At 38.0% G+C, this 22,954-nt stretch overlaps 2 protein-coding genes, 1 long non-coding RNA gene and 1 pseudogene across 3 annotated transcripts; 3 read left to right on the top strand and 1 right to left on the bottom strand.

The window, feature by feature from the left end:
• Nucleotides 1-134: 134 nt before the first annotated feature.
• On the top strand, nt 135-9,316 carry LOC140808452 (protein FAR1-RELATED SEQUENCE 5-like). The gene is made up of 4 exons (XM_073165601.1): nt 135-406; nt 499-589; nt 5,972-7,753; nt 9,180-9,316. The coding sequence occupies exon 3, from the start codon at nt 6,023-6,025 to the stop codon at nt 6,953-6,955; it is 933 nt and encodes a 310-aa protein (XP_073021702.1). The 5' UTR covers nt 135-406; nt 499-589; nt 5,972-6,022; the 3' UTR covers nt 6,956-7,753; nt 9,180-9,316.
• Nucleotides 9,317-13,319: 4,003 nt separating this feature from the next.
• LOC140807674 (glycosyl hydrolase 5 family protein-like) lies at nt 13,320-17,516 on the top strand (annotated as a pseudogene).
• LOC140807675 (uncharacterized) lies at nt 13,868-17,648 on the bottom strand. The gene is made up of 3 exons (XR_012112735.1): nt 17,511-17,648; nt 14,498-14,744; nt 13,868-14,094 (listed from the first exon to the last, which is right to left on the bottom strand). It is a non-coding gene; the product is annotated as an uncharacterized lncRNA (long non-coding RNA).
• Nucleotides 17,649-21,264: 3,616 nt separating this feature from the next.
• On the top strand, nt 21,265-22,280 carry LOC140806825 (uncharacterized). The gene is made up of 2 exons (XM_073163352.1): nt 21,265-21,424; nt 21,676-22,280. The coding sequence occupies exons 1-2, from the start codon at nt 21,265-21,267 to the stop codon at nt 22,278-22,280; spliced, it is 765 nt and encodes a 254-aa protein (XP_073019453.1).
• Nucleotides 22,281-22,954: the final 674 nt, after the last annotated feature.

Here is a 22,954-nt window from a genome sequence, read left to right as displayed (position 1 = left end):
TTATTGTTTTTTATCCATTGACCCAAATGAAAACTTTCCAACCATGGTTTAGTATCCACTGCCCCTCCCTGGAATTACATATTAATTTTCTTGATAATAAAAATATTTTTTTATGGAAATTAAGTCAACGTCAATTACTTCTTTGTTTTTAGATCTGGTATTTCAAATTTTGTAGATCCCTCTCCTTGTCTCCTCCCAAAATTTTCCCCCATTTTTTCTTCTCACAAAAAGTCGATCGTTGCCGTCGCCACCGCCGCCGACTCCATCGCCGCTTCCACTGTCACGCCACTTCTCACTGTCACGTTGCCGATTCCATCACCGCTTCTCACCGTCGCGCCGCTTCTCACCGTCACGCCGCCGACTCCTTCTCACAACCAGAAAAAATGGCTTTTACCCTTGTTTGCCCGTAGGCTTGTTGATGCCTTTTTCCATGTATTTATTATTTTTTCCATGTATTTATTTTCTCATTTCTGTGTTTGTTTTCCATTTTCTCACAAGGAATCAGCAAAAATGTCAACTAATTCGTTCGTTGGGATGCTCTGAGTTTGCCCGTAGAATTGTTGATGCTCAACATGCAAAATAGTCTCACGTGAGTTCATATCAAATAACTTTAAGAAATTCATCCTTTGTTGCTACTTTTTTAAGATTTATTATTGGTCTTGGCCGAAATATCTTATTAGCTAATACCTTTTTAGATTTATTATTAGGATTGACCGAAACATCTAAATCTACTTATGTCGTTGCTCTATTATGAAGAAGAAAATGTGGTGTGGGTTTGTCTTTATTGATATACTTAGGCCATCACCAACCCATAAATCTATTTTTGTTTACTATTTATTTATAAATTTAACAATATAATTATAAATTAATGTTAATATTAGTATTATAATTATAATTTTATTTTTATTAATAGTTAAATTTATTATTTGATTCTTATATATATTAACTCTAATATTTATAATACGAATTAATACAAATGCTTCATTATTAAAATTGACATAATTTTAATATAGATAATTTATTTTTATAACTTAATATGAATCCAAATTCAAACATCTGAACAATTATATTCCTCCCACAAATGATCAATTAAAGCATTTCGTAATGCATAGTGATCATACAAATTAATACAAATGCTTCCTTATAAAAATGAATTGTATTGTTATATTATTTTTTTGCATTTGTATTTAATTATATTATTTATAAATCATTAAATCAAATTATTCCTTAATTATTAATAATTAACATAAATAAATAAATATTTAAAAATCAATAATTATTATTCTATAATTTTTATTATTAAATATCTATTTATAAAAATAATAAAATATATATTATACTATTATTTAAATAATCTTTATATTTTTTTAATATAAATAGTTAGAATAAAAAAACAAAAAAATAAAAAAAATATATATAACCCTTGCGCCAAATTAGCAAAATAGCGCAGCCCCCATTGGAGTGCAAAACCTTGCACCAAAATGGTGCAAGGTTGGAGATGCTCTTATACACCAACATTTGTTGACATACTTAGAAGCTTACCTATGAACAAGTGTCTCCATCCAATTTGAGATGTTTCGGGCAAACCAACTTTAGGAGATTGATACTCACGGGAAATTTAGGGTCCGATTCCAGCAAATGTCACTAGTCCAAACGCAGGTTTTCAAATTATCCTGAGCCTGAAATCACAAATAAGATCGTTAGGAGGGGGCCAGGAGGGTGTCCTGGCGTAGCTCCTCCGACGCTTAAGTCAGAGACTGAGGATATATGGGGGGAGCAGCTAAGGGTCCTGATGAAAACGGTATATTGACCGAATGAATTAACATTCAAACCTGGTATTTATAAGAGAATACATGGGCCCTTGATGGGCCTGTCTTCCATTTGGGCTAAGGATGAGCCAGGGGTAATGGGTCCATCCATGGGGTATCACCAGTCTCCCCCTCCCGAGTCGAACTGAATTGTAGGTTCAAAGTTCAATTAGTTGTGTTGTCCTCGGGTTACCGGGTGCGAGTTGTGCATTTTTCCTCTGCTGCTCATCAATCTCCACTCCATTCACAGCTTCTCCTCGTCTAACAACTACTCGCTCCCACCTACTCGCATGCTCATCCCCTCGCACTCTCGCTCAGTCATCCTCGCCGACCTCGCCTCTCGCCCCGCTCGCCCCTCGCAGCGTCGCCCCTAACAGCCGCCCTCGGCACTCGTTCCTCGCCCGTCGCAGCGTCGCCCCCTCCCCACGCTCGCACACGAGTGCTCTGCTCGCACCTCGCCACGGTCGCCCCAATGCCCGAGAGTCCCGAGCCACCACCTCGCCCAAGCCACCAGCGTGCACGCTGGCCCAGCGCCTCGCCCAAGCCACCAGCTCGCCCCAGCCACCAGCGCGTGCGCTCGTCTCTCGCCCCTCGCCACGCTCGCCCCAATTCCCGAGAGTCCCAAGCCACCACCTCGGCCCTCGCTCCTCGCCCGTCGCAGCGTCGCCCCCTCCCCACGCTCGACCACGAGTGCTCTGCTCTCCCCTCGCCGTGCTCGCCCCTCGCCACGGTTGCCCCAAAGCCCGAGAGTCCCGAGCCACCACCTCGCCCCCGAGTGCTCTGCGAATGGTTGTGTGATTTCTAAATAGCTTTTGGGGGCGTTGCCCCCAAGCCCCCACGACCTGACCGAGCAAGTCAATCCTCGTAATTTTCGCATCGGCAAACATTGTTCATTAACGACAAACGAAATAAATTTTTCTAACACAGTATGCCATCGTCGCCCCCATCTTCAAGGTCCTCTACTATGTTTTTTTAAGGGAAATAGTTTCCACTTCCCCCGCGTCCTCGCCCTCTCTGCTAAAAATAGTTTTTAGCATGAAAAATAAAATTTCAATTTCCTCATCATCTAACTCCTCTGCTAGGCGATGCCTTAGCTGGAAAATAAAACCCTCGTCTCATCATCTCGTAACTCCTATGCTAAGCCGGGCCTTAGCAGGGAAAATCAAACTTCAACCTCCTCACCCTCTGACTCCTCTACTAGGCTCAGTCCAAGTAGGTAAAATAAAATTTAATTTCTCCCAAACTCTGCTCTTCTGCTAGGCGATGCCTTAGCAGGAAAATTTAATTCTCCTCCTCCACTCTGCTCCTCTGCTACGGGATGTCTTAGCAGGAAAATTTATTTCTCCTCCTCCACTCTGATCATCTGCTAGACGATGCCTTAGCAGGAAAAATTTAATTCTCCTCCTCCACTCTGCTCCTCTTCTAGGCGACACCATAGAAGGAAAATAACTTTTTTATCCTCCCAAACTCTGCTCCTCTGCTAGGCGATGTCTTAGCAGGAAAATAAAATTTTTCTTTTTCATAACTCTGCTCCTCTGTTAGGCCGGGCCTTAGCAGGAAAATAAAAACTCAACACCTCCACCCTCTAACTCCTCTGCTAGGTCGGGCCTTAGCAGGAAAATAAAATTCACCACCCCCACCTTCTAACTCTTCTGCTAGGTCGGGCCTTAGCAGAAAAATAAAAATTCACCACTCTCACCCTCTAACTCCTCTGCTAACCGGGCCTTAGCAGGAAAATAAAAATTCACCACCCTCATTCTCTAACTCCTCTGTTAAGCCGGGCCTTAGCAGGAAAATAAAATTTTTCTCATCCCCAACTCTGCTCCTCTGCTAGGCGATGCCTTAGCAGGAAAATAAAGATTCTCCACCCTCACTCTCTAACTCCTCTGTTAGGCGACGCCTTAGCAGGAAAATAAAAATTTACCACCTCCATCCTCTAACTCCTCTGCTAAGCCGGGCCTTAGCAGGAAAATAAAGATTCTCTACCCTCACCCTCTAACTCCTCTGCTAGGCGACGCCTTAGGAGGAAAATAAAGATTCTCCACCTTCTTCTCTGCTAGGCGATGCCTTAGCAGGAAATAAAAAGTTACCACCTCCACCCTCTAACTTCTCTGCTAAGTCGGGCCTTAGCAGGAAAATAAAGATTCTCTACCCTCACCATCTAACTCCTCTACTAGGCGACGCCTTAGGAGGAAAATAAAGATTCTCCACCTTCACCCTCTAACTCTTCTGCTAGGCGATGCCTTAGCAGAAAATAAAAATTTACCACCTCCACCCTCTAACTGCTCTGCTAAGCCGGGCCTTAACAGGAAAATAAAAATTCACAACCCTCACTCTCTAACTCCTCTGCTAAGACGGGCCTTAGCAGGAAAATAAAAATTCACCACCATCACCCTCTAACTCCTCTGCTAAGCCGGACCTTAGCAGGAAAATAAAAATTCAACACCCCCACCTTCTCATCCTCTGCTAGGTGATACTTTAGCAGGAAAACCGCCACCCTCTAACTCCTCTGCTAGGTGATATCTTAGCAGGAAAATAAAATTCAACACCCTCACCCTCTAACTCCTCTGCTAGGTGATACCTTAGCAGGAAAATAAAAATTCAACACATCCACCCTCTAACTCCTCTGCTAGGTGATACAGGAAAATAAAATTCTCCTCCTTTCTAACTCTGCTCCTCTGCTAGGCGATGCCTTAGCGGGAAAATAAAATTTTTCTCCACCCAAACTCTGATCCTCCGTTAGGCGATGCCTTAGCAGGAAAATAAAATTTTTCTCCATCCGAACTCTGCTCCTCTGCTCCATCCGAAACTCCGCTCCTCTTAGTCGCTGGGTAAAGGCACTTATCATGATGTCAGGAGTGACCGCTGGTATCTCTAACGCTGTGTTGTTGAAACGCTGGACAAACTCTCGCAAAGTTTCAGCTTCTTGTTGTTTCACCACAAACAGGCTCAAATAGTTTTTTTGGTGTTTTTTGCTGCTAGCGAATCTATGCAAGAAAGCCGCTGAAAAATCCTCGAAAGATCGTATGGAGTTGGGCTGCAAGGTGTTAAACCATTGCTGTGCTGACCTTACCAACGTGCCCAAAAACACCGTGCACCTGACCCCATCTAAATATTGATGTAACAGGGCCGCATTCTCAAACCTTCCCAAGTGTTCCTCGGGGTCAGTATGTCCATTGTAGTCTCCCACATTCGACTGTCGAAAATTTGGAGGAAGCCCTTCTTCTAAAATGGCTAGTGAAAAAGGACTTCCTCTCTTGGGTGCAGGCGCTCTGCTTCCCAACTGCTGCCTCAACATCTGTATTTCTTTCCACATTTTTCCCATCTCACTAATCTCCCCCCTTTGGTGGGGCTGTGGCCCTTCAACCCAGCTCTGGTGGCCCTCAGCGTCTTCCTCATGCTCCTGACGGGTGGCATGTTCCTCTACAAACACAGACTCTTGATTTCTTTTCATGGCTTCATCCACTGTCCGGGTGATAAATTGGCCCAACTGCTCCAGGGTCAAGCTCCCCACATTCTCATTGGGACAGGGTTGCTCGACCTTGTCTCGTGAAAGGGCTGCTCGGTTCTTGTTTCTTGATGAGATTGTTCTTGTCTCGTCTCAAGACGGGTTGTTCCTGTCTTGTCTCAACATGAGATTGTTCGGGTCCCCTCTGAGGACGCAATGATGCTGAGGTAGCTCTTCTACTTCCTCTCTTGCCTACCATCTCTATGTCTCAACTCAAGTGTTTCTACAGACAGCGCCAAGTGATACTCACGGAAAATTTAGGGTCCGATTCCAGCAAATGTCATTAGTCCAAACGCAGGTTTTCAAATTATCCTGAGCCTGAAATCACAAATAAGATCGTTAAGAGGGGGCCAGGAGGGTGTCCTGGCGTAGCCCTTCCGACGCTCAAGTCAGAGACTGAGGATATATGGGGGGAGCAGCTAAGGGTGCTGCTGAAAACGATATAGTGACCGAATGAATTAACATTCAAACCTGGTATTTATAAGAGAATATCTGGGCCCTTGATGGGCCTGTCTTCCATTTGGGCTAGGGATGGGCCATGGGTAATGGGTCCATCCATGGGGTATCAATGACAATTTATTTGGGAATTTTCTGATTCTATTATTAGTCACTTTTTGGTCTGAAAAAAATCTTATTGTGAATTCTTTTCCTTTAGGTGTATCCGATTGAACTCGAATATTTATACCAGTTGGTTTTTTGATTGAAAATGGAGGATAAAAACTCGTTATCACTTGAAGAGTTGGAGAGAGACGATGATGAAGAAATAGTTCAAAGTCAAACTGTGCCAGCAAACTTTGAGGTAAAAATTGAAAACTCTGTTGTCGATGTTTTGGAGAGTAAACTGCTTGTGGGTATGGTTGTAAATAGTGTCGAAGATGCTTATTTGTTGTATTGTCAATATGCACATGCCAAGGGCTTAAGTGCGAGGAAAGGTGATCAACGATGTTTTTCTCATACTAGTGAACTTCAGTCAAAGGAATTTAATTGTTCATGTGAAGGTTCAAAAGATGAAAGAAGTTCTAGTAAAAAGATTGTAGTTTATCAGAAGTTGATCACTAGAACTAATTGTAAAGCCAAATTGAAAATTACAAGGGAAAAAGGGGGTGAATGGCGGGTGAGTAGATTTGTGGAGGAGCATAACCATGAGATGTTTCCGTCTGATCAAACTCACTTGTTAAGATCAGCACGCAATATATCACATGCAAAAAATTCTACTTTAGAATCTATGGTAAATGCAGGAATTTCAGTGTCTAATGTTGTTTCTTTTATGGAAAATGAAGCCTGTGGGCCGGAGAATTTAGGTTTTATCAGAAAGGATACATATGACCATATGAGTCGGCTGAAAAAACACACTAAAGTTGAAAATGGAGATGCCAATGCCCTTATTCAATATTTTATAGATAAGGCAAACAAGGAGAATTACTTTTACTGGAATGTTCACTTGGATGACGACGATCGCGTGATGAACTTTTTATTTAGGGATTACAGATGTTCGGTTGATTACGAATATTTTGGTGATGTCTTGTCGATCGATACAACCTATAAAACAAATAAGTATAATTTGATATGTGCTCCATTTGTTGGTATTAATCACCCTATGCAGAATTGTGCTGTTTGGTTTGGTCTTTACGTCAGATGAGACCGAAAGTTCTTTTGAATGGTTGTTTACAACGTTTTTTTATTCTATGAATGGAAAACAACCTCAAACTATCTTTTCTGACCAATGTCAAGCCATGATGAATGCCATTGAAACTGTCTTTCCACATTCACATTATCGTTTATGTCAATGACATATAAATCAAATTGTTCCTTCACACTTTGGGAGTTTAAATGGCGATTCAGCTTTCAAAAAAATGTGGTATAAATGCATGACTTATTGTGAATCTGAAGATGAATTTGAGGCCACATGGAGATACATGATTGATACATATACTTTGGATGGTCATAAATGGTTGAATGGGATGTATAAAATCAGGAAAAAATGGGCAACTGCTTTTAGTAATGGAAGATTTAGTGCCGGACTTTTGGCGACTTCGAGCAGTGAGGTTACGGATATGGTTTTAAAAAAATCAGGCAACAAGATTAGTTCTTTGTACGAATTTGTGATGAACTATTCAAAGATTCAAAAAAATTGGCGAGTGAAGGAGAAGACTGAGGATACTCATCATCGTCTTTGTAAGCCTGCACAAATTTTGAAAAATCATCCCTTGTTGATTCATGATGCTGATGTTTATACGATTACCATATATCAGTTATTTGAGATTGAATAGGTTAAGTTTTTGAATTGCAAATCTGTTGAACCACCATCTTGTTTTGGAAATGATTGGAATTGGATTCAGATCAGAGTAAAATCTCATGATGAAAACTCGAGGATTAGGAATGTTGTGTTCAATAAGCAGAGTCATGAAATAAAGTGCAGTTGTTGTAAGTTTGTGTAGTAGCCCGAATTCCAAATTGGGTAATTAACGGAGTAATGGTGATTAAGAAGGTTTAATGTGTAATTTTGACCGAGTCATGACCGGACGGACCGAAGATGGTTCGGAAGCACCGAAGAGTTCGGAAGGTCCGAAGTGGGTTAGGTGGATCCGATCATGAGGTGTCAAGAGCAGCTGGACACGTGGGAGTTCGGACGATCCGAAGTGTAGGTTCGGAGGATCCGAACATGAGGTGTCAAGAGCTGATGGACACGTAAGAGTTCGGACGTTCCGAAGAGGGTTCGGACGATCCGAACATGGCCTATAAATAGTGGTCGGATTTCCTCATTTTGACTCGCCAATTCAGAGAATTCCATAGCATTTCAGTCGTTTCTGACAGGTTCTAGTCTTGTTCCGAGATTTGGGCACTAGCGGGGAGCTGCTGGTCTTGTAGCAGAGCTGTGCTCTAGTTGGGAGCTAGCGGCATCAGCGGGCTAGCGACGGACGAAGGTTTGGAATTTTATCAGTATTTATCTCAGGATTATCTAGTTAAGTCTGGTAGATAAGTTTAGTGATGGTTTTCACTTGATGAATAGGCTTGGATTAGACCTGTTGTCTGGTTGTTCCAGTGAATTAGGATTGCTGTGATAGAGGTACGAAAGTACTATCCGAGATATCCTGGTTGAGTATACATTCTTATATGTGTTGCATGATTATGTGGTGCATTGATATATGTCATATGATGCATGCTATTATGTCACGTTTATTACTGCACGTTGCATTTCATGTTGAGCCGTATCTTCTTCGAGATAGCCTTTACTGTTGAGCTGTATCTCTTTCGAGATAAGCTATATCTTGGGGCCGCTCAGCCCTGTCTTGTGGACGCATGGACACCGAGAGTACACAGTGGCCGACGGGTCGGGAGGGCTTCGGTGGTCCGGGACATTTTAGGTCCACGTCTGTCTTATAGTGGATGCAGTGACCCAGAGGTGTACCGCGCGGCACTATCCACTTGGCGCCTCTAGACTGAGCATTGTTGAGATCCTTTTGTGATTCCTGTTTCTTGACTACCCCGGTATCATGATCATAGCATGTGCATTTTCATATAGGTCTGTATACTCATACTTTTGTACTGGGCGTTCTTATCGCTCACGTCCTCGGTTTTGTTTATTCTTGGACACCCCATTCCCACGGGGCAGGCCTCAGGTTGGACAGCTCAGGAGGAGCAGGAAGAGGACGTTGAGTAGCTGGTTGGTTTAGTTTATCGGTATTGTTTTGATTCGATATGGTTGTATTGGATATTTTATTTTGAGTTATTCTAGACTTCGATTGGGTTGTATAACCATTATTTTTGTTGACTTTTCCGCTGTTATCTCTGATTATTGTTAATTAGGTTAATTGCATGCTTAGTTTTTGATTAGTAGGTGATTCTGGAACGGGTCACTACAGTTTGAAACTTCTGTGTAAGCATGCTTTGATGGTATTCAACTCTATGAATGTCATTGTTGTACCCAATTGCTATATTTTGAAGAGATGGATGAAAAATATAAAAAACAGAGTTAATTCTAGTTTTCAAGAAAGTGACAGTGGTGGTGGTGGTTGTCATGCATCTGAGATGGTTTTTGTGAACCAAATAATGAGATCGATGTATGATCTAACTCAAATGAGCAAATCTCATGATGATGCAGAAGAAAACTATATAGAATAGTTGAAATTGCAAAAGATGAAATCTTCAACCTTGTCGATAATTTGAGTGTGGATGATGAGACACCTTGTGATGATATTCCAAGTGATGGTCACATGCATGAAGTATGCATACATAACCCACTTACCGGTAAAGCTAAAGGAGTTTCAAATGCAAATATTACCCGACACTGAGATAATAAGAGCAGAAAAGGAAAAGGAAAAGAAAAAGCTGAAATTTCTAGTAATTTTTCATTTATTAATAATTTTATTCGTATACTCGTTATACAGTGAATCTATCACTTGTTCGAATTTCATAGGTTCAAAAGGAGCAAAACGGAAGGAGCAAAGTTCACAAAATGCCTACAACACACAGGAGATGACCTATACACCATCACAACAACACTTAAATTTCCAACTGTCCCAAAATCCGTTGGAATGTCCTCAATTTCCAGCTGTATTTGGGCAAAATCCACATTTTTTCCAGTATTCACATCAATTGGTAACTTATTATTTTTTAATTTTTAGTATGGAATAAATATTTGTACTATATCTTACATTTTTTTGGTATTTCAAATGCAGGAAGGTAATACAAACTTCGGTTCAAGTGGTCAGATGAATTTATACTCTTATAATTTTTGGGGTCCTCATTCTACACAAGTAAGGATTTTAGTCAAAAAAAAAAAGAACTTGTTTACTAATTGATTTCTCATTGATTTTTTATATTGTTTAGGGACTTGATCATGAAAAATGAAGGAACACTGGAAAGAGATGCTGGAATAGGGTGTAATAACTCTACTCAATCAACAATCTCATTAATACATTAAGCAACAAAAAAGACAGCATATGAAAGGCAATAACTCTACTTAATCATCACTAAAATGCAGGGATTCCAGCATGAGTTTGAGCTCCTCGGAAATCTCCATCATTCTTAACGCATTTTTCTGATGTTCACGAGCTATATCTGCTTGAGCTTCTACCAATTGAGCTATTTTCTCGTTTTGTTTTTGTTTCCTACACGAACTTGTAGTGGCAGTGGCAGTGGATGTTGAACTTGAGCATGCGTTCTTAGTAGTAGAGTTAAACGTAGTAGTGGAAGTTGAACTTGAAGCTTTCTTCTCCATATATTTCTCAAATGCTTTTAATGCCTCCTCTCTACTACGATATCCTTTATAGGAAGCCCCGCTAATCCATTAATTTGCTCTTGAGTATTTTCCCAATTGTCGTATATGCCAGATTTTTTCCCGACAAAAACAACGTAAGTTTTCCCCTACATTTAGATAAATGTTTCAAAAAAATCAGTAAACCAAGCATGAGATAAATAATATATAATCAGTGACAAAACAGTAAAACAATTCGATAATTTGTGAGCAATTAAAATGTGTTTCCATTAAAATAGATTGGTGGAGGGAGTGTGTTGACATCAATTAAGAATATCAAAAGGAACATAATATACAACTCATATGATAATGGGCAGGGCAGGAATATAATATACAACTTACGAAAGCTAGCTACAGTGAAGATCATAGGCAGGGACGGATCCAGGAATAAGAGTTGGGGTGAGCTTAAACTCAATATGATAAGTTATATATTATTAAAAAAAAGTACATTATATCGTTCAACGAAGTTGTGCCTTACGGGATTTTAAAACATAAAATTCATCAATAATAGAATTTACATCAATATGTTTAGCTAAATCTCGTTCAATATAGAGTGTCAAACAATCGGCAAGAAAGTCATCCTCCATTTTATTGCGAAGTGCCGTCTTCACATGCTTCATTGCTGAAAAAGCCCGTTCAATAGTGGCAGTAGACACAGATAATGTCAAAACAAGATGAATCAATCTAGTCAACATAATATAAACACTTGACCGTCCACTCTCGGTCAATTGCTGACACAACTCAAAAAGTGTAGAAACCTTTAAATTCTGCATCACATCGAGTTTATAAATGTATCAATTCATACTTCAAAACAACAATTTCTTGATCTGTGAAATCTCCAGGATAAAACTTCTTCGCAAGCTTACAAATATCATCACTGTTAAATGAGTCAAATGAATTTTTAGGATCTAAAGCTATACTAAGAGAAAGAAGTTTCACCGATGACTCATTGAACCGAGTATTTAACTCCATCAAAATAAAATCTATTGCTGCATTATAAACATCAAAGTGGTAATGATGTTCTATTGAATAAACCGTCGCTAATTAAAACCGCCGATCCACCTTTTTTTTATTTTTTAATAATGTAGCGACGGTTTTAGCAATAACCGTCGCTAATAATTGCGACGGTTTTTGATAAAACTGTCGCCGATCCACATCGGCGACAGGTTTACTAAAACCGTCGCAAAAGTAACGACGGTTATCAAAAACCGTCGCTAAAACCGTCGCTAAATAAAAAAAATGGGCTGGGCTACAGCCCAGTATAGCCCTAGCGTAGATCCGTCTCTGATCATAGGATTGTTCAAGCCATGACTGAGATCATACCAGGTTTAAAAGGTGAGCTATCGGCTAAACTCCCGCAAGGGCGTTCCATTTGTCGCTGGGAAGTGTGAATCTTGGTATAGCTCAAAGAATAAATCTTGGTATAGCTTTTTTTTGTAAGTTCGATTTGAATAAAGAAGTTGATTCTCACCGGGGCATTATGTTCCACAACTAGCCAACCTCATTGTACAATCTAAAGCAAAGATCAATCTTAAAGGAATTGCCGTGAGTAATAACAGTAAATACTTCCAATATTTCATTGAAATCATGAAAAATTTAATGGTGAACCATGGTATTTGAGCTGACTTCATGATTATTTTGCGATTACTATCAGATAGGAAATCCACTTCTTGAATTCAATACGGATTTCAACTCGAGGGCCGAATACTTGTGGTCACATGGACTGATATCTGATGCCCACATTTTCTCTAAATTTTCTCTACGTTAACACACTTGGTATAGCTCAGAGAATTTCATTTACAATAACAGAGTGAATTCTGTAAATCATGTACATTTCTAATAAACCAAAGCTGGCAAAAAATCACAAATACAAGCATACCATAGTGTGAAAGCTAACGAGGAAGAGCCGAAGAAGCTTTTAGATATAAAATGGTTTTTTACGAGAAGTGAGAAGCAAAATAATGGAGGTAACCATTTTAGATCTGAAAAGGTAAATAAACCGTTGTGTGGGGGTAGACTTTATCATGGTTGGGAACACGTACAGGAAAGCTACTTTTCTTACACAAAAACAATGAATTTTTTTCATTTTGGTAAGTAAATAAAAAACAATAAAAAAATTCCACGTTACAACCAACGAGTGAATTCAGACAGTGCCTGATGAGACATAATCGACTTTACCAGTAATATCCCATGTTCCAGGGATTACTCTTTTCTTGTCAGATTATGAAAATTTGTTTTAAAATACGTAGATAAAACATAAAATGTTATATAAATATTGGCCAAAAAATAGGAATTTGAAGACAAATTTTGGGATTTCTAATATGAAATTGGCTAGTGAGACAAAATTCAAATGACGAGTTTTTTGTATGAGAATTTTTGTTTTGGGTTTTATAGAATGTTTCCGAACAAAGAAATAAATAAAAAGATCTATGACTCTTATGGAATGAAGCTCGCGATAGAATGTATTACTTTATATCTTATTGATCTTTGTTTAGTTCTTATCTTATTACAGCTTATGATCGAACTAGTTGACAACAAATAGAATAACATCATTACTATAGAAAATGACTAATACTTAATAGCTTTCTTGTGAGATGGTCTTACGGATCTTTATTAATGAGACGAGTCAATACTGCTTATATTTCCTAAAAAAGTAGTATTTTGGCATAACAATAATATTTTTCATGGATGACCAAGTAGAAGATTTGTCTCATAAAATTGACTCATGAGACCGTCTCACAAAATTGACTCATGAGACCGTCTCACAAAAGTTTTGTATACATTTAAATGTTCTGTCTATGAACTTACACCATTGTTATATAAATAACATAGTGTTTACACATTCAATACCCTCCCAAAAGTCTTGATCCAAAAGATCCAAAAACAAACATGAGGATGTCCTTCCATTTCTGCCTCTATATTTTGGTCAATCCTCCACTTTTCTTCTTATTCGCCGGAGCTCTCGTGGCGGCACAGCCACTCTCCACCGACTCGCGGTGGATCGTGGATGAATCCGGTCATCGCGTGAAACTCGCCTGCGTTAACTGGCCCTCGCATCTGGAAGTGGTGGTGGCAGAAGGGCTGAGCAAGAAACCAGTGGATGTTATTTCTAAAGAAATAGTTGACATGGGATTTAACTGTGTTAGGCTAACATGGCCACTTTTCTTGTTTACTGATGACAAATTGGCTTCTACTAGTGTGAGACAATCTTTCAAAAATCTTGGGTTGATAGCCTCCATCTCAGGTTTTCAGAAGAATAATCCATCCATCATTGATCTTACTCTTATTCGTGCTTATCAGGTTAGTCGATCTATATATACATGATCAGCATACAACAAATGAAGATACAAGTTACAGACAATTATCCAGTATGGCGAAGACCTGTTTTATTTAGGATTATGATCATTGCATCCCTCGATTTCGTTGTTGCTCCACGTCTTCAAATCGTAGGCACCGATGAAGAGGGAACACGAACAATATCAAAAACGTCGAAAGTGTGTGTGACCTTAGTAATTAGCCACCTGAATAATTCAAGTCGCATAGTTATATTAATTTTATGGTTCAAATTAGTCTAAGCATCTAAAAGTGTAAATATTCTTGACTGGTTCAAGATGGTTCAAGATGTAAATGGATGGTGACCCATAGCAATGACAAATGAGCAAATGCCGGGCAATTAGAATTATGGTGTAGAAATATTCTTCCTCAACTAGTTGATTAGAATTACGGTGGTGTGTTTGGATGAATATTCTTGAAAAAAAAATATTTGTGATCTTCAAATCTTTTGGCTACTATTTTAAACTTATATGAGAAACCAATATCCCAAAATCTTTTTTACAGCCTAAATGATTTGAACGCAGTTACAAGTATTTTTCCTCATCTACTCATGATTTAGGTTTCTGTGTAGTGTTAATATATTTAAATCACCTGACGCTAAAATTGGAAGGTTTTCAGGCAGTGGTGGCTAGTCTTGCCAAGAACAATGTGATGATCGTGTTGGACAACCACACGAGTAAGCCCGGGTGGTGTTGCAGCAAACTCGATGGCAATGGGTTCTTCGGAGACAAGTATTTTGACCCGGACCTGTGGCTCAAGGGCCTAACCAAAGTTGCCACCATTTTTAATGGCACCAAGAATGTAGTTGCAATGAGCTTGAGGAATGAACTCAGAGGCCCTAAACAGAATGTCAACGATTGGTACAGGTGTGTATACTTGTTATATACAACTACAGTCTACAAGTTTGAAAAATATAGTGCAACTGGGTGAATTTAATAAATAGTAATGTCCCCAACTACATAAATGTTACAATAGAATATGCTCGACTCAAACAACACAATGTGTTAGAATATGGTTCACCTGACATTCCTCATCACGCAAGTGAAAGAAAAACTTCAAAAACTTTGCACACTTAGGCTAAGGAACTCAGTTGCTAGCCCGATAATGGATTGAAAACAAAACCGTCATAAAAAATTGTAAGCAAAACTACTTTTCAGACTCTTTACTTTTCTTTGATGATAAAACCTCTTTTAATGCCATTATAATCGAATAGGTATATGCAGAAAGGAGCAGAAGCAGTGCACGCCGCAAACCCAAATGTTCTCATCATTTTATCAGGGCTGAAATTTGACAGAGATCTCAGTTTTCTCTATAAAAAAACCCGTGAGGCTAAATTTCGCCAACAAGACTGTATTTGAGCTTCATTGGTATGGTTTCTCAGACGGCGCCGCATGGCAAACAGTAAACCCGAACCAATTATGCGGGCGAATAGTAAATGACATTAGGAGAAAGGCATGTTTCTTGATAGACCAAGGGTATCCGTTGTTTTTGAGTGAGTTTGGGGTTGACATGAGGGGAACTAATGTCAATGACAACAGGTACTTGAATTGCTTTTTGGGGTGGGCAGCTGAATTAGATTTGGATTGGGCATTGTGGGCACTTACTGGGAGCTATTATCTACGAGATGGAGTCGTTGGATTTGATGAAACATATGGAATATATAATTGGGATTGGAATGAAGTAAGAAACACAAGTTTGCTTCAAAAGATATCTGTTCTTCAGTATCCTTTCACAGGTAATTCAGAAGTTCTCGAGATGGATACAGCAAGTTTCTTGACTTCTTAGTTTAAGAAGTCAAGGATTGCGGATGTATTAACATATGGTTGTCGCCCAAGGTATCAACAAATGTAGCCGGTTGTTGAGCTTTTCGAATTGGCTCAAACAATAAGTCGATTCCAAATCAAAATTATCAAACTTTGGCTGAGCTCTAGAATGTTGAATATTTTTTAGCCCAATCCATCTAATAGCTCAAAGGGATATATTGATCAACAGTTTTACAAATATAATCAAAACTAAACAGAGTTTATGAACTCGAGCCGCAGTTCGAGCCTTTATTTGATAGATCTCAAGATGTATTTCAAACCAAACAAATTGTGATTGAAACCAAACAATTATCTGAGCCATCTTCGAGCCAGTTACAGAATTTTGAGCTTGGGTTCAAATGTTCAGCTCCTTAGTTTCTTTTGCACCCAAGGCACGTCTTTAATGCAGTGAAGTGATAGTGATACTGACTCTTTGAGCATCTATAACTTGTCATTCTCGAGTACTATGTAGTTGCTACATGGAGCAATAACCTGAGTATTCGTGTCAAATGCTAATGAAAAATTTTTGGCGAAAAAATGCAGGGCCAGGGTATACTGAAGCAAGTGAGCACAAAATACTCTTTCATCCTATGACGGGCCTGTGCGTCAAGAAGATGTCGTTGCTAGAACCACTGGTGTTAGGTCCATGTTCCAAGGCCGAAGCATGGATTTATACGAGTCACAAAACCTTAATAATAATGGGTAAATATATGTGTCTACAAGCAGATGATATGCAGCAGCCTGCAAAGCTCGGTTTTATTTGCAGCGACGCCAGTTCGAAATGGAAAGCTATTTCATACTCTAAGATGCATCTATCTTCAAAACTTAGAAATGGCAGCACTATTTGCTTGGACATAGATTCAGATAACGCAGTTGTCACTAATAGTTGCAAATGCTTGAACAAGAAAGACCATGAGTGTGATCCAGGAAGTCAGTGGTTCAAAATTATCGACAGCACTAGACGTACTACTGATAGGAACTTTTTCCATGCGATGAGCTTAATGGTGAGAATTATAGTCAAGAACTTCTTGAGTAGTATTATCCAGCTGTGGCCTATTTCAACACGACAATGGTTTGCATCGGCAGATTCAATTCAGTAGTTTATATTCACCGTGTTGTTGTATAAAGTTCGAAAATCAAGATACTTGTCACAAGTTAACAGATAACCGAAACAAAAGCACAGATTTCTACAGACCAACTTGAACTCTTAATGTACAGATTTATGTCTTTGCATTTTTGCCCCATCAATAACAACAATATCTATGATGATCCATTTCAGTCTTATTCAAGGATAACTCGAATGGGATGAACTATAAGCAATAACTATTCACCAGAGTTCGTCACGCACAGATACACACACATATATACTTGCCATTTTTTTGTTATTATTTAAAACATTAACTAAATATTACAGAGTAAGTCTCATGGGAGACGGTCTGACAGATCTATATCCGTGAAACGACTTGACCCAATCTATATTTACGAAGAAAAGTAATACTTTAAACATAAAAAATAATATTTTTAAGAACATTTTTTAAGAACTAGGTCGGGTATGAGATCTGTCAAACAAAATTGATTTGTGAGACGTTCTCATCAAAGTTTTTGTGAAATTAAGATATGGAACATAATGGTTTGTGGGAACTTAAATTATCAGAGTGGTGTCTAATTCAAGTAGCCTAAGTTGAAAGTAGTTATTCCTAAAAAAGTGAACTCTCATTATGCCAATCTATTAGAAAATGCAAATTAGATAACATAATTATTTAACCTACAGCACAAGGAGACTTGAGAAAGATCATAGTTACCAGAAGCATGAGTGAGGCAGGATTATGTCCGAGTCCCTGCACGAAAGGCACCCACCCCCCCCCCCCCAAAGGCATGTGTATCTGACATCTAGACTACGAATAAAAGCACGGAGAAGGATTTTATATTCTTGTTTCAATACGAACTCCTTTCTGGTTGTCTCATATTCTTCCTCCGCATTGCTTCATTCGTTGTTTTAAACTCACAGATTTGCAATAACTCGAGTTTTAGTGCCCACATTGTCTGATAGCAGGCGTCGATCTAGCGGGGTGCTGCAAAAACGATTGAATTTTAAGTGTAACTTTCTTAAATGTTCCGTTCCCAAATTTATTCTTCTCTACCACCTCCCGTGTTGATGGAACACACAAGGAAAACGCTAAATCCTCCTCATTTAGCCCCAAAATTTGAACTTCAACCCAATTCAAGACTCAAACTTGAAACAAGAAACATAAAATCATAAAAGGAACTGAACCCTCCAAAATGTCAAATCCAGCTTACATGCCCATTACGCAGAAATTAGTTTTCCACTCAAAAATTCGATCTTTTATTGAATCTACTCGACAATACAATATACCAGGTACTATCCATTTCACTCAATTATGGGACAGAAACTCAAATTTGATGCAAACACCTCAAATCGATGAAAGAATTTTAACAGGATCTAAACCTGAAAAGCAGCTGACACTTAGCCCATGAAATTACAAATTTAGAGTGGTTTCATACCGAAGGATCCACTAAGGGGCTTTTGATCATTTCGGATGCAGCGAAACAATTTCTACTAACACGAGTGCAAAATCCATCAGCAAGCAGATTTGCATTTTTTTTACAGGTTTTAAAAAAGATCATTTAACTTTTTTGAAAAAGTAATATAAATCAATTGAAATATCTTTCATAATTAAAAATCCCGTATAATTTTGTTTTGTGAATTCTTTCTACTATTTTCATAGAAGAGAAAACCATCAAATTAATTTTAAGTTGTCCCGAAACAACATCTACAAAACAAATACATTTTAAAACAAAATTACTGACTAAAACGTTTCTAAAATGATTATAAGTATGTAATATAAATTACAAAAATTTAAAGCTTTAAACAAAATGCATTAGAATTTAAGAAGATAATTTTAAATGTATATTCGCAATTTACTTTAAAATATATTATTTATACACAAAACAAAGTTCAAATAATTCGTATGAGATCGTATTATTTATTATTTTTGTTAGGCCATCTCTAACTCATATCCTCTATTTTGCATCCTCTATTTTTGAAAATAGAGATTCGTGATCTCTATTTTCAAAAACCTTCTACGACCCATATCCTCTAAATATTACCAAATACTCTATTTCTTTAATTTATTTCATTTTCAACCAATTTCCTTTATATATTAAGAAATACTCTATTTCTTTAATTTATTTCATTTTCAACCCATGTCTTTTAAATATTACGAAATATTTAATTTCTCTAATTTATTTCATTTTCAAATACACACACATATAAATAATTAATTAATTTCATAATATATTATTTAACTAAACTTAATTAATTCGCTAAACATAACACAGCTACATGTGTATTCGACTCGTTTATTTAAAACAATACATTTATTTTGTCATCACATTGCAAACAAAAGACAACATCCATCAAATAGACATAAAATATAAATCAAGACAAACATAAACGACACATGACTTAAAGAACAACACACAAATTGACCTTTAAAAATACTAATACTCTGAATTACTGTACTCCTCCCACAAATGGTCAATAAGAGCATCTCGGAGTGCGTAGTGAGCCGATTTATCTTTTATTCTACGATGGCGTGCAAGAAACTCTTGAAATCGGACATGCTCATCATGTGCCATTTCAACATCTGGGATGGGTGTCTCGCGATAATCTGTGACTGGCACATTCAATTCCCTTTCGTCATCAATAATCATATTATGCATTATAATGCATGTTGTCATGATATCATGCAGCACTTGTTTGCTCCAAACTCGTGCAGGTCCAGTGATTATCGCCTACTTTGATTGCAATACTCTAAATGCTCGTTCAACATCTTTTCTACAACTTTCTTGTCGTGCTGCAAAATATTTCTTCTTTGGACCTTGTGGATTGTGGATGGTTTGCACTAGAATAGCCCACTTTGGATATATACCATCTGCTAGGTAGTATCCCATGGTGTATTCTTTTCCTTGTATGACATAGTTAGCAGGGGGAGCTACACCATTGGCCAAATTAACAAAGAGATGAGATTTTGATAACACATTAATGTCATTGTTTGAACCTGGCAAACCAAAGTATGCATGCCATATCCACAACTTGTAATCTACTACGGCCTCCAAAATGATGGTTGGTTTTCCGCTACGACCAGCATATTGTCCAGCCCAACCTGTTGGACAGTTTTTCCATTTCCAATGCATACAATCTAGGCTTCCTAGCATCCCCGGGAATCCACGTTGTTTTCCAATAAGGAGAATCCTTTCAATGTCCTCAGCATTTGGAGACCGAAGATACCAGTCAGCAAACACCTCCACCACAGCCCGACAAAATCTTTTTAAACTTTCAATCGCAGTAGACTCCCCGATTTTAATATACTCATCCGTTGAATCTGCCGCCATACCGTATGCTAAGATACGCATTGCAGCTGTTATCTTCTGGTATGGGGACAACCCGGGCCTCCCCGACGCATCTACTTTCTGTACGAAGTAATTGTCATGTTGTTGAACGGATTCCATAATTCGCAAGAATAGCCGACGAGACATTCAAAAACGTCTCTTGAACATTGATTCATTGAGCATTGGAGACTGAGAAAAATAGTCATTGTACAAGCGTTGTTCGGCAGCTAATCTGTCTCGATTAATCACAACATGGCTAGTGATCGAGCCTTGGCGGCGCAAATTATCAATTTCTTGGAAGTAATTGGAGACAACGGTAGCACTGTTTATGAGTTGGCTTAAAACCGTTTGTTGTTCGTCAATGCGATTCAACTCATTCTGTATGTTGGCACTAGGCTGATCTTCGTCGTCAGATGACGACGAGGACGCATAGAAAGAAAAACTTGAAGGACCTCCTTCATGAAAATTCATTTTTGAGCAAGTTGAGTAAATTATCAAGAAGTCACTGGTCTTTAAATAAGTGGTGACACTTATTAGTTTAGTTATGTTAGATATTTTAATTTATTTTTCATATTATATGGAATAAAAGCCAACTCATTTTTTTTTTGTCACGGGTTGTGTATTTCAATAAAGGCAACTGACAAGGGGGGTTGTCTAATTTATATAATGCATATTGTCACGGGCTATGCATTTCCACTAAAATCCAACTGAGGAGTGTCTAGTTGCAGTCAACTGTCACGTGGTGTCTAGTCACAATCAGAGACAACTCAATAGCCCACTTTTGTCTATATACTAGCTGTCACGAGTTGTGCATTTCAAATAAAAGCCATGTGATGGGTTGTCTATTTGCAGTGATCTATCACGTTTAATGTCAGAGATGCATTGTACATTTAAAATAAACTTTTTAATGCAGAGATGCATTGTACATTTAAAATAAAGTTTTTTCAATACACACCTTTAGATCAAATTTCGTATCCCCAAACAAATCAAACTAAATTATTTAAATCTCTACCGTTCGATCAGATTTAATTTTAATTGAGACCATTGATCCAGATTTCTTATCAAAATGTTTTGGCTATAAATTGAAGCATCATACGAAGCATTGAGATTACTCTTACAAATTGAATAATTATTTACAATCAAATGACTTCATCTAAACGTGGTGCTGCCTTCTCAATCGAGGAGGACAAACTACTCGTGATGGCTTATCTTGATGTCTCCCAAAATCTAATAATTGGTATAAACCAATCACGCGATAGGTTATGGTCACGAGTGGCAGCTACATACAACGAACAACTCACTGGTAACTCAATAGAGCCTCGAACTACTGAGGCCTCCAATGTCGCCGGTTCAACATAAACAAGATTGTCCAAAACTTTAGTTCATATGTTAGCCAGGTGGAACTTAGCCGTCCAAGTGGTGCTTCTGAGAAAGACAATGTGAGTAATTAATTTTTTTAATCATATTTCTGTGAAACTATATTTTTTTACTTTATGTGACTAAGATACAATTCATACCTTATTATAGTTGGATCAAGCAAAAGCCTTATTTAAGCAATCAGCCGGGTCGACTTGGCGGTTGATCATGTATGGTCTTTGCTTAAGGACCAAGAGAAGTTTAGGTCATCAAACGCTATTTTAGCGAATTTCATACCAAATCGCAGGAATATCGACTCATCCCAATCTGATTATTCTCCCAACATAGAATCACCAACACTCGATTCTGGAGGGCTATCTGGGTTTGCTATAAACTTGGATGAAGATAATCCATCAGGAGGGAGTTGTCAGAGTCCAATTGGCATAAAAAAGGCCAAAGCCAAAAGAAAAGCTACTGATGAACACTTGAAGGACATTTCCACCATGGCCAGATGTACTGAGAAAATGGTGGCTGTTATGGAGAATGCTGAGTTACATCGACAACAACTCATTGATGTTGAGAAACAAAGGAATGCGATAATGGCTTTTAAAGAAGAAAACAAAATACTAAGGATGAACCCTATGTGCGTTGATGAATCAGTCCGTGCATACTTGATCAAAGAACAACAAAAAATTTGGCAGAAAAGAATGGAGACGAGGGATGGCTCCGATGGAACTCCTACACCGTTTGGACAGTTCTTCGGAGGAACTTCACCATCCGGGTCCGACCTTCCACCATATTAGTGTTCTCTCATGATTGCAATGAATTAAGAATGTGTTTATCTTTATTGTTGTGTGTGTGTTTTTTTTTTTTATTTTTGGTGATATGTTTATCTTTATTGTTGTATGTGTTTTTTTATTGTCTACTTTATTATGTCTACAAATATCGCATGTTTATCAAGTTAAGTTAAATCGATAATAAATGTTTGTAGTAAATTATGTTATGTATTTTTTTGTCCTTACATTGTCCATCAAATTCTATTTCATGACTATTATAAATTCTAAATTATAATCAATTCATGCAAAAAAATAAAACAATTAAAATAAATTTTTCAGAATTATATAATTCAAAACATAAAATATAAAATGGGAAAAAAAATTATTTAAAATTAAAAACTTTTAAAGAATTCGAAATTTAAAAAAAGTGGTCAAAAAATTATTTAACATTAAAAATAATTTAAAAAATCCGAAATTATTAAAAAATTGGCCAAAAAATTTGATAAAACTACAAGGGTTATATTGTAATTTTCATAATGACAATTCTATAATTATTTGAAACCTTCACCTCATCCTACATTTGAACATTTGTCCTCTATTTTAGAGGATTACTATTCCTTCTTCTAAAATGGAGTACACAAATGAAGATGGGTTGGAGGAGAAATTTTCTATAATGAAGGAATACTCCATTTTGGAGTTGG

This window comes from Primulina eburnea, chromosome 12, assembly GCF_022965805.1.
Source record: "Primulina eburnea isolate SZY01 chromosome 12, ASM2296580v1, whole genome shotgun sequence".
NCBI classification, from domain to species: domain Eukaryota; kingdom Viridiplantae; phylum Streptophyta; class Magnoliopsida; order Lamiales; family Gesneriaceae; genus Primulina; species Primulina eburnea.
This window is presented reverse-complemented; position numbering and strand designations above follow the sequence as displayed.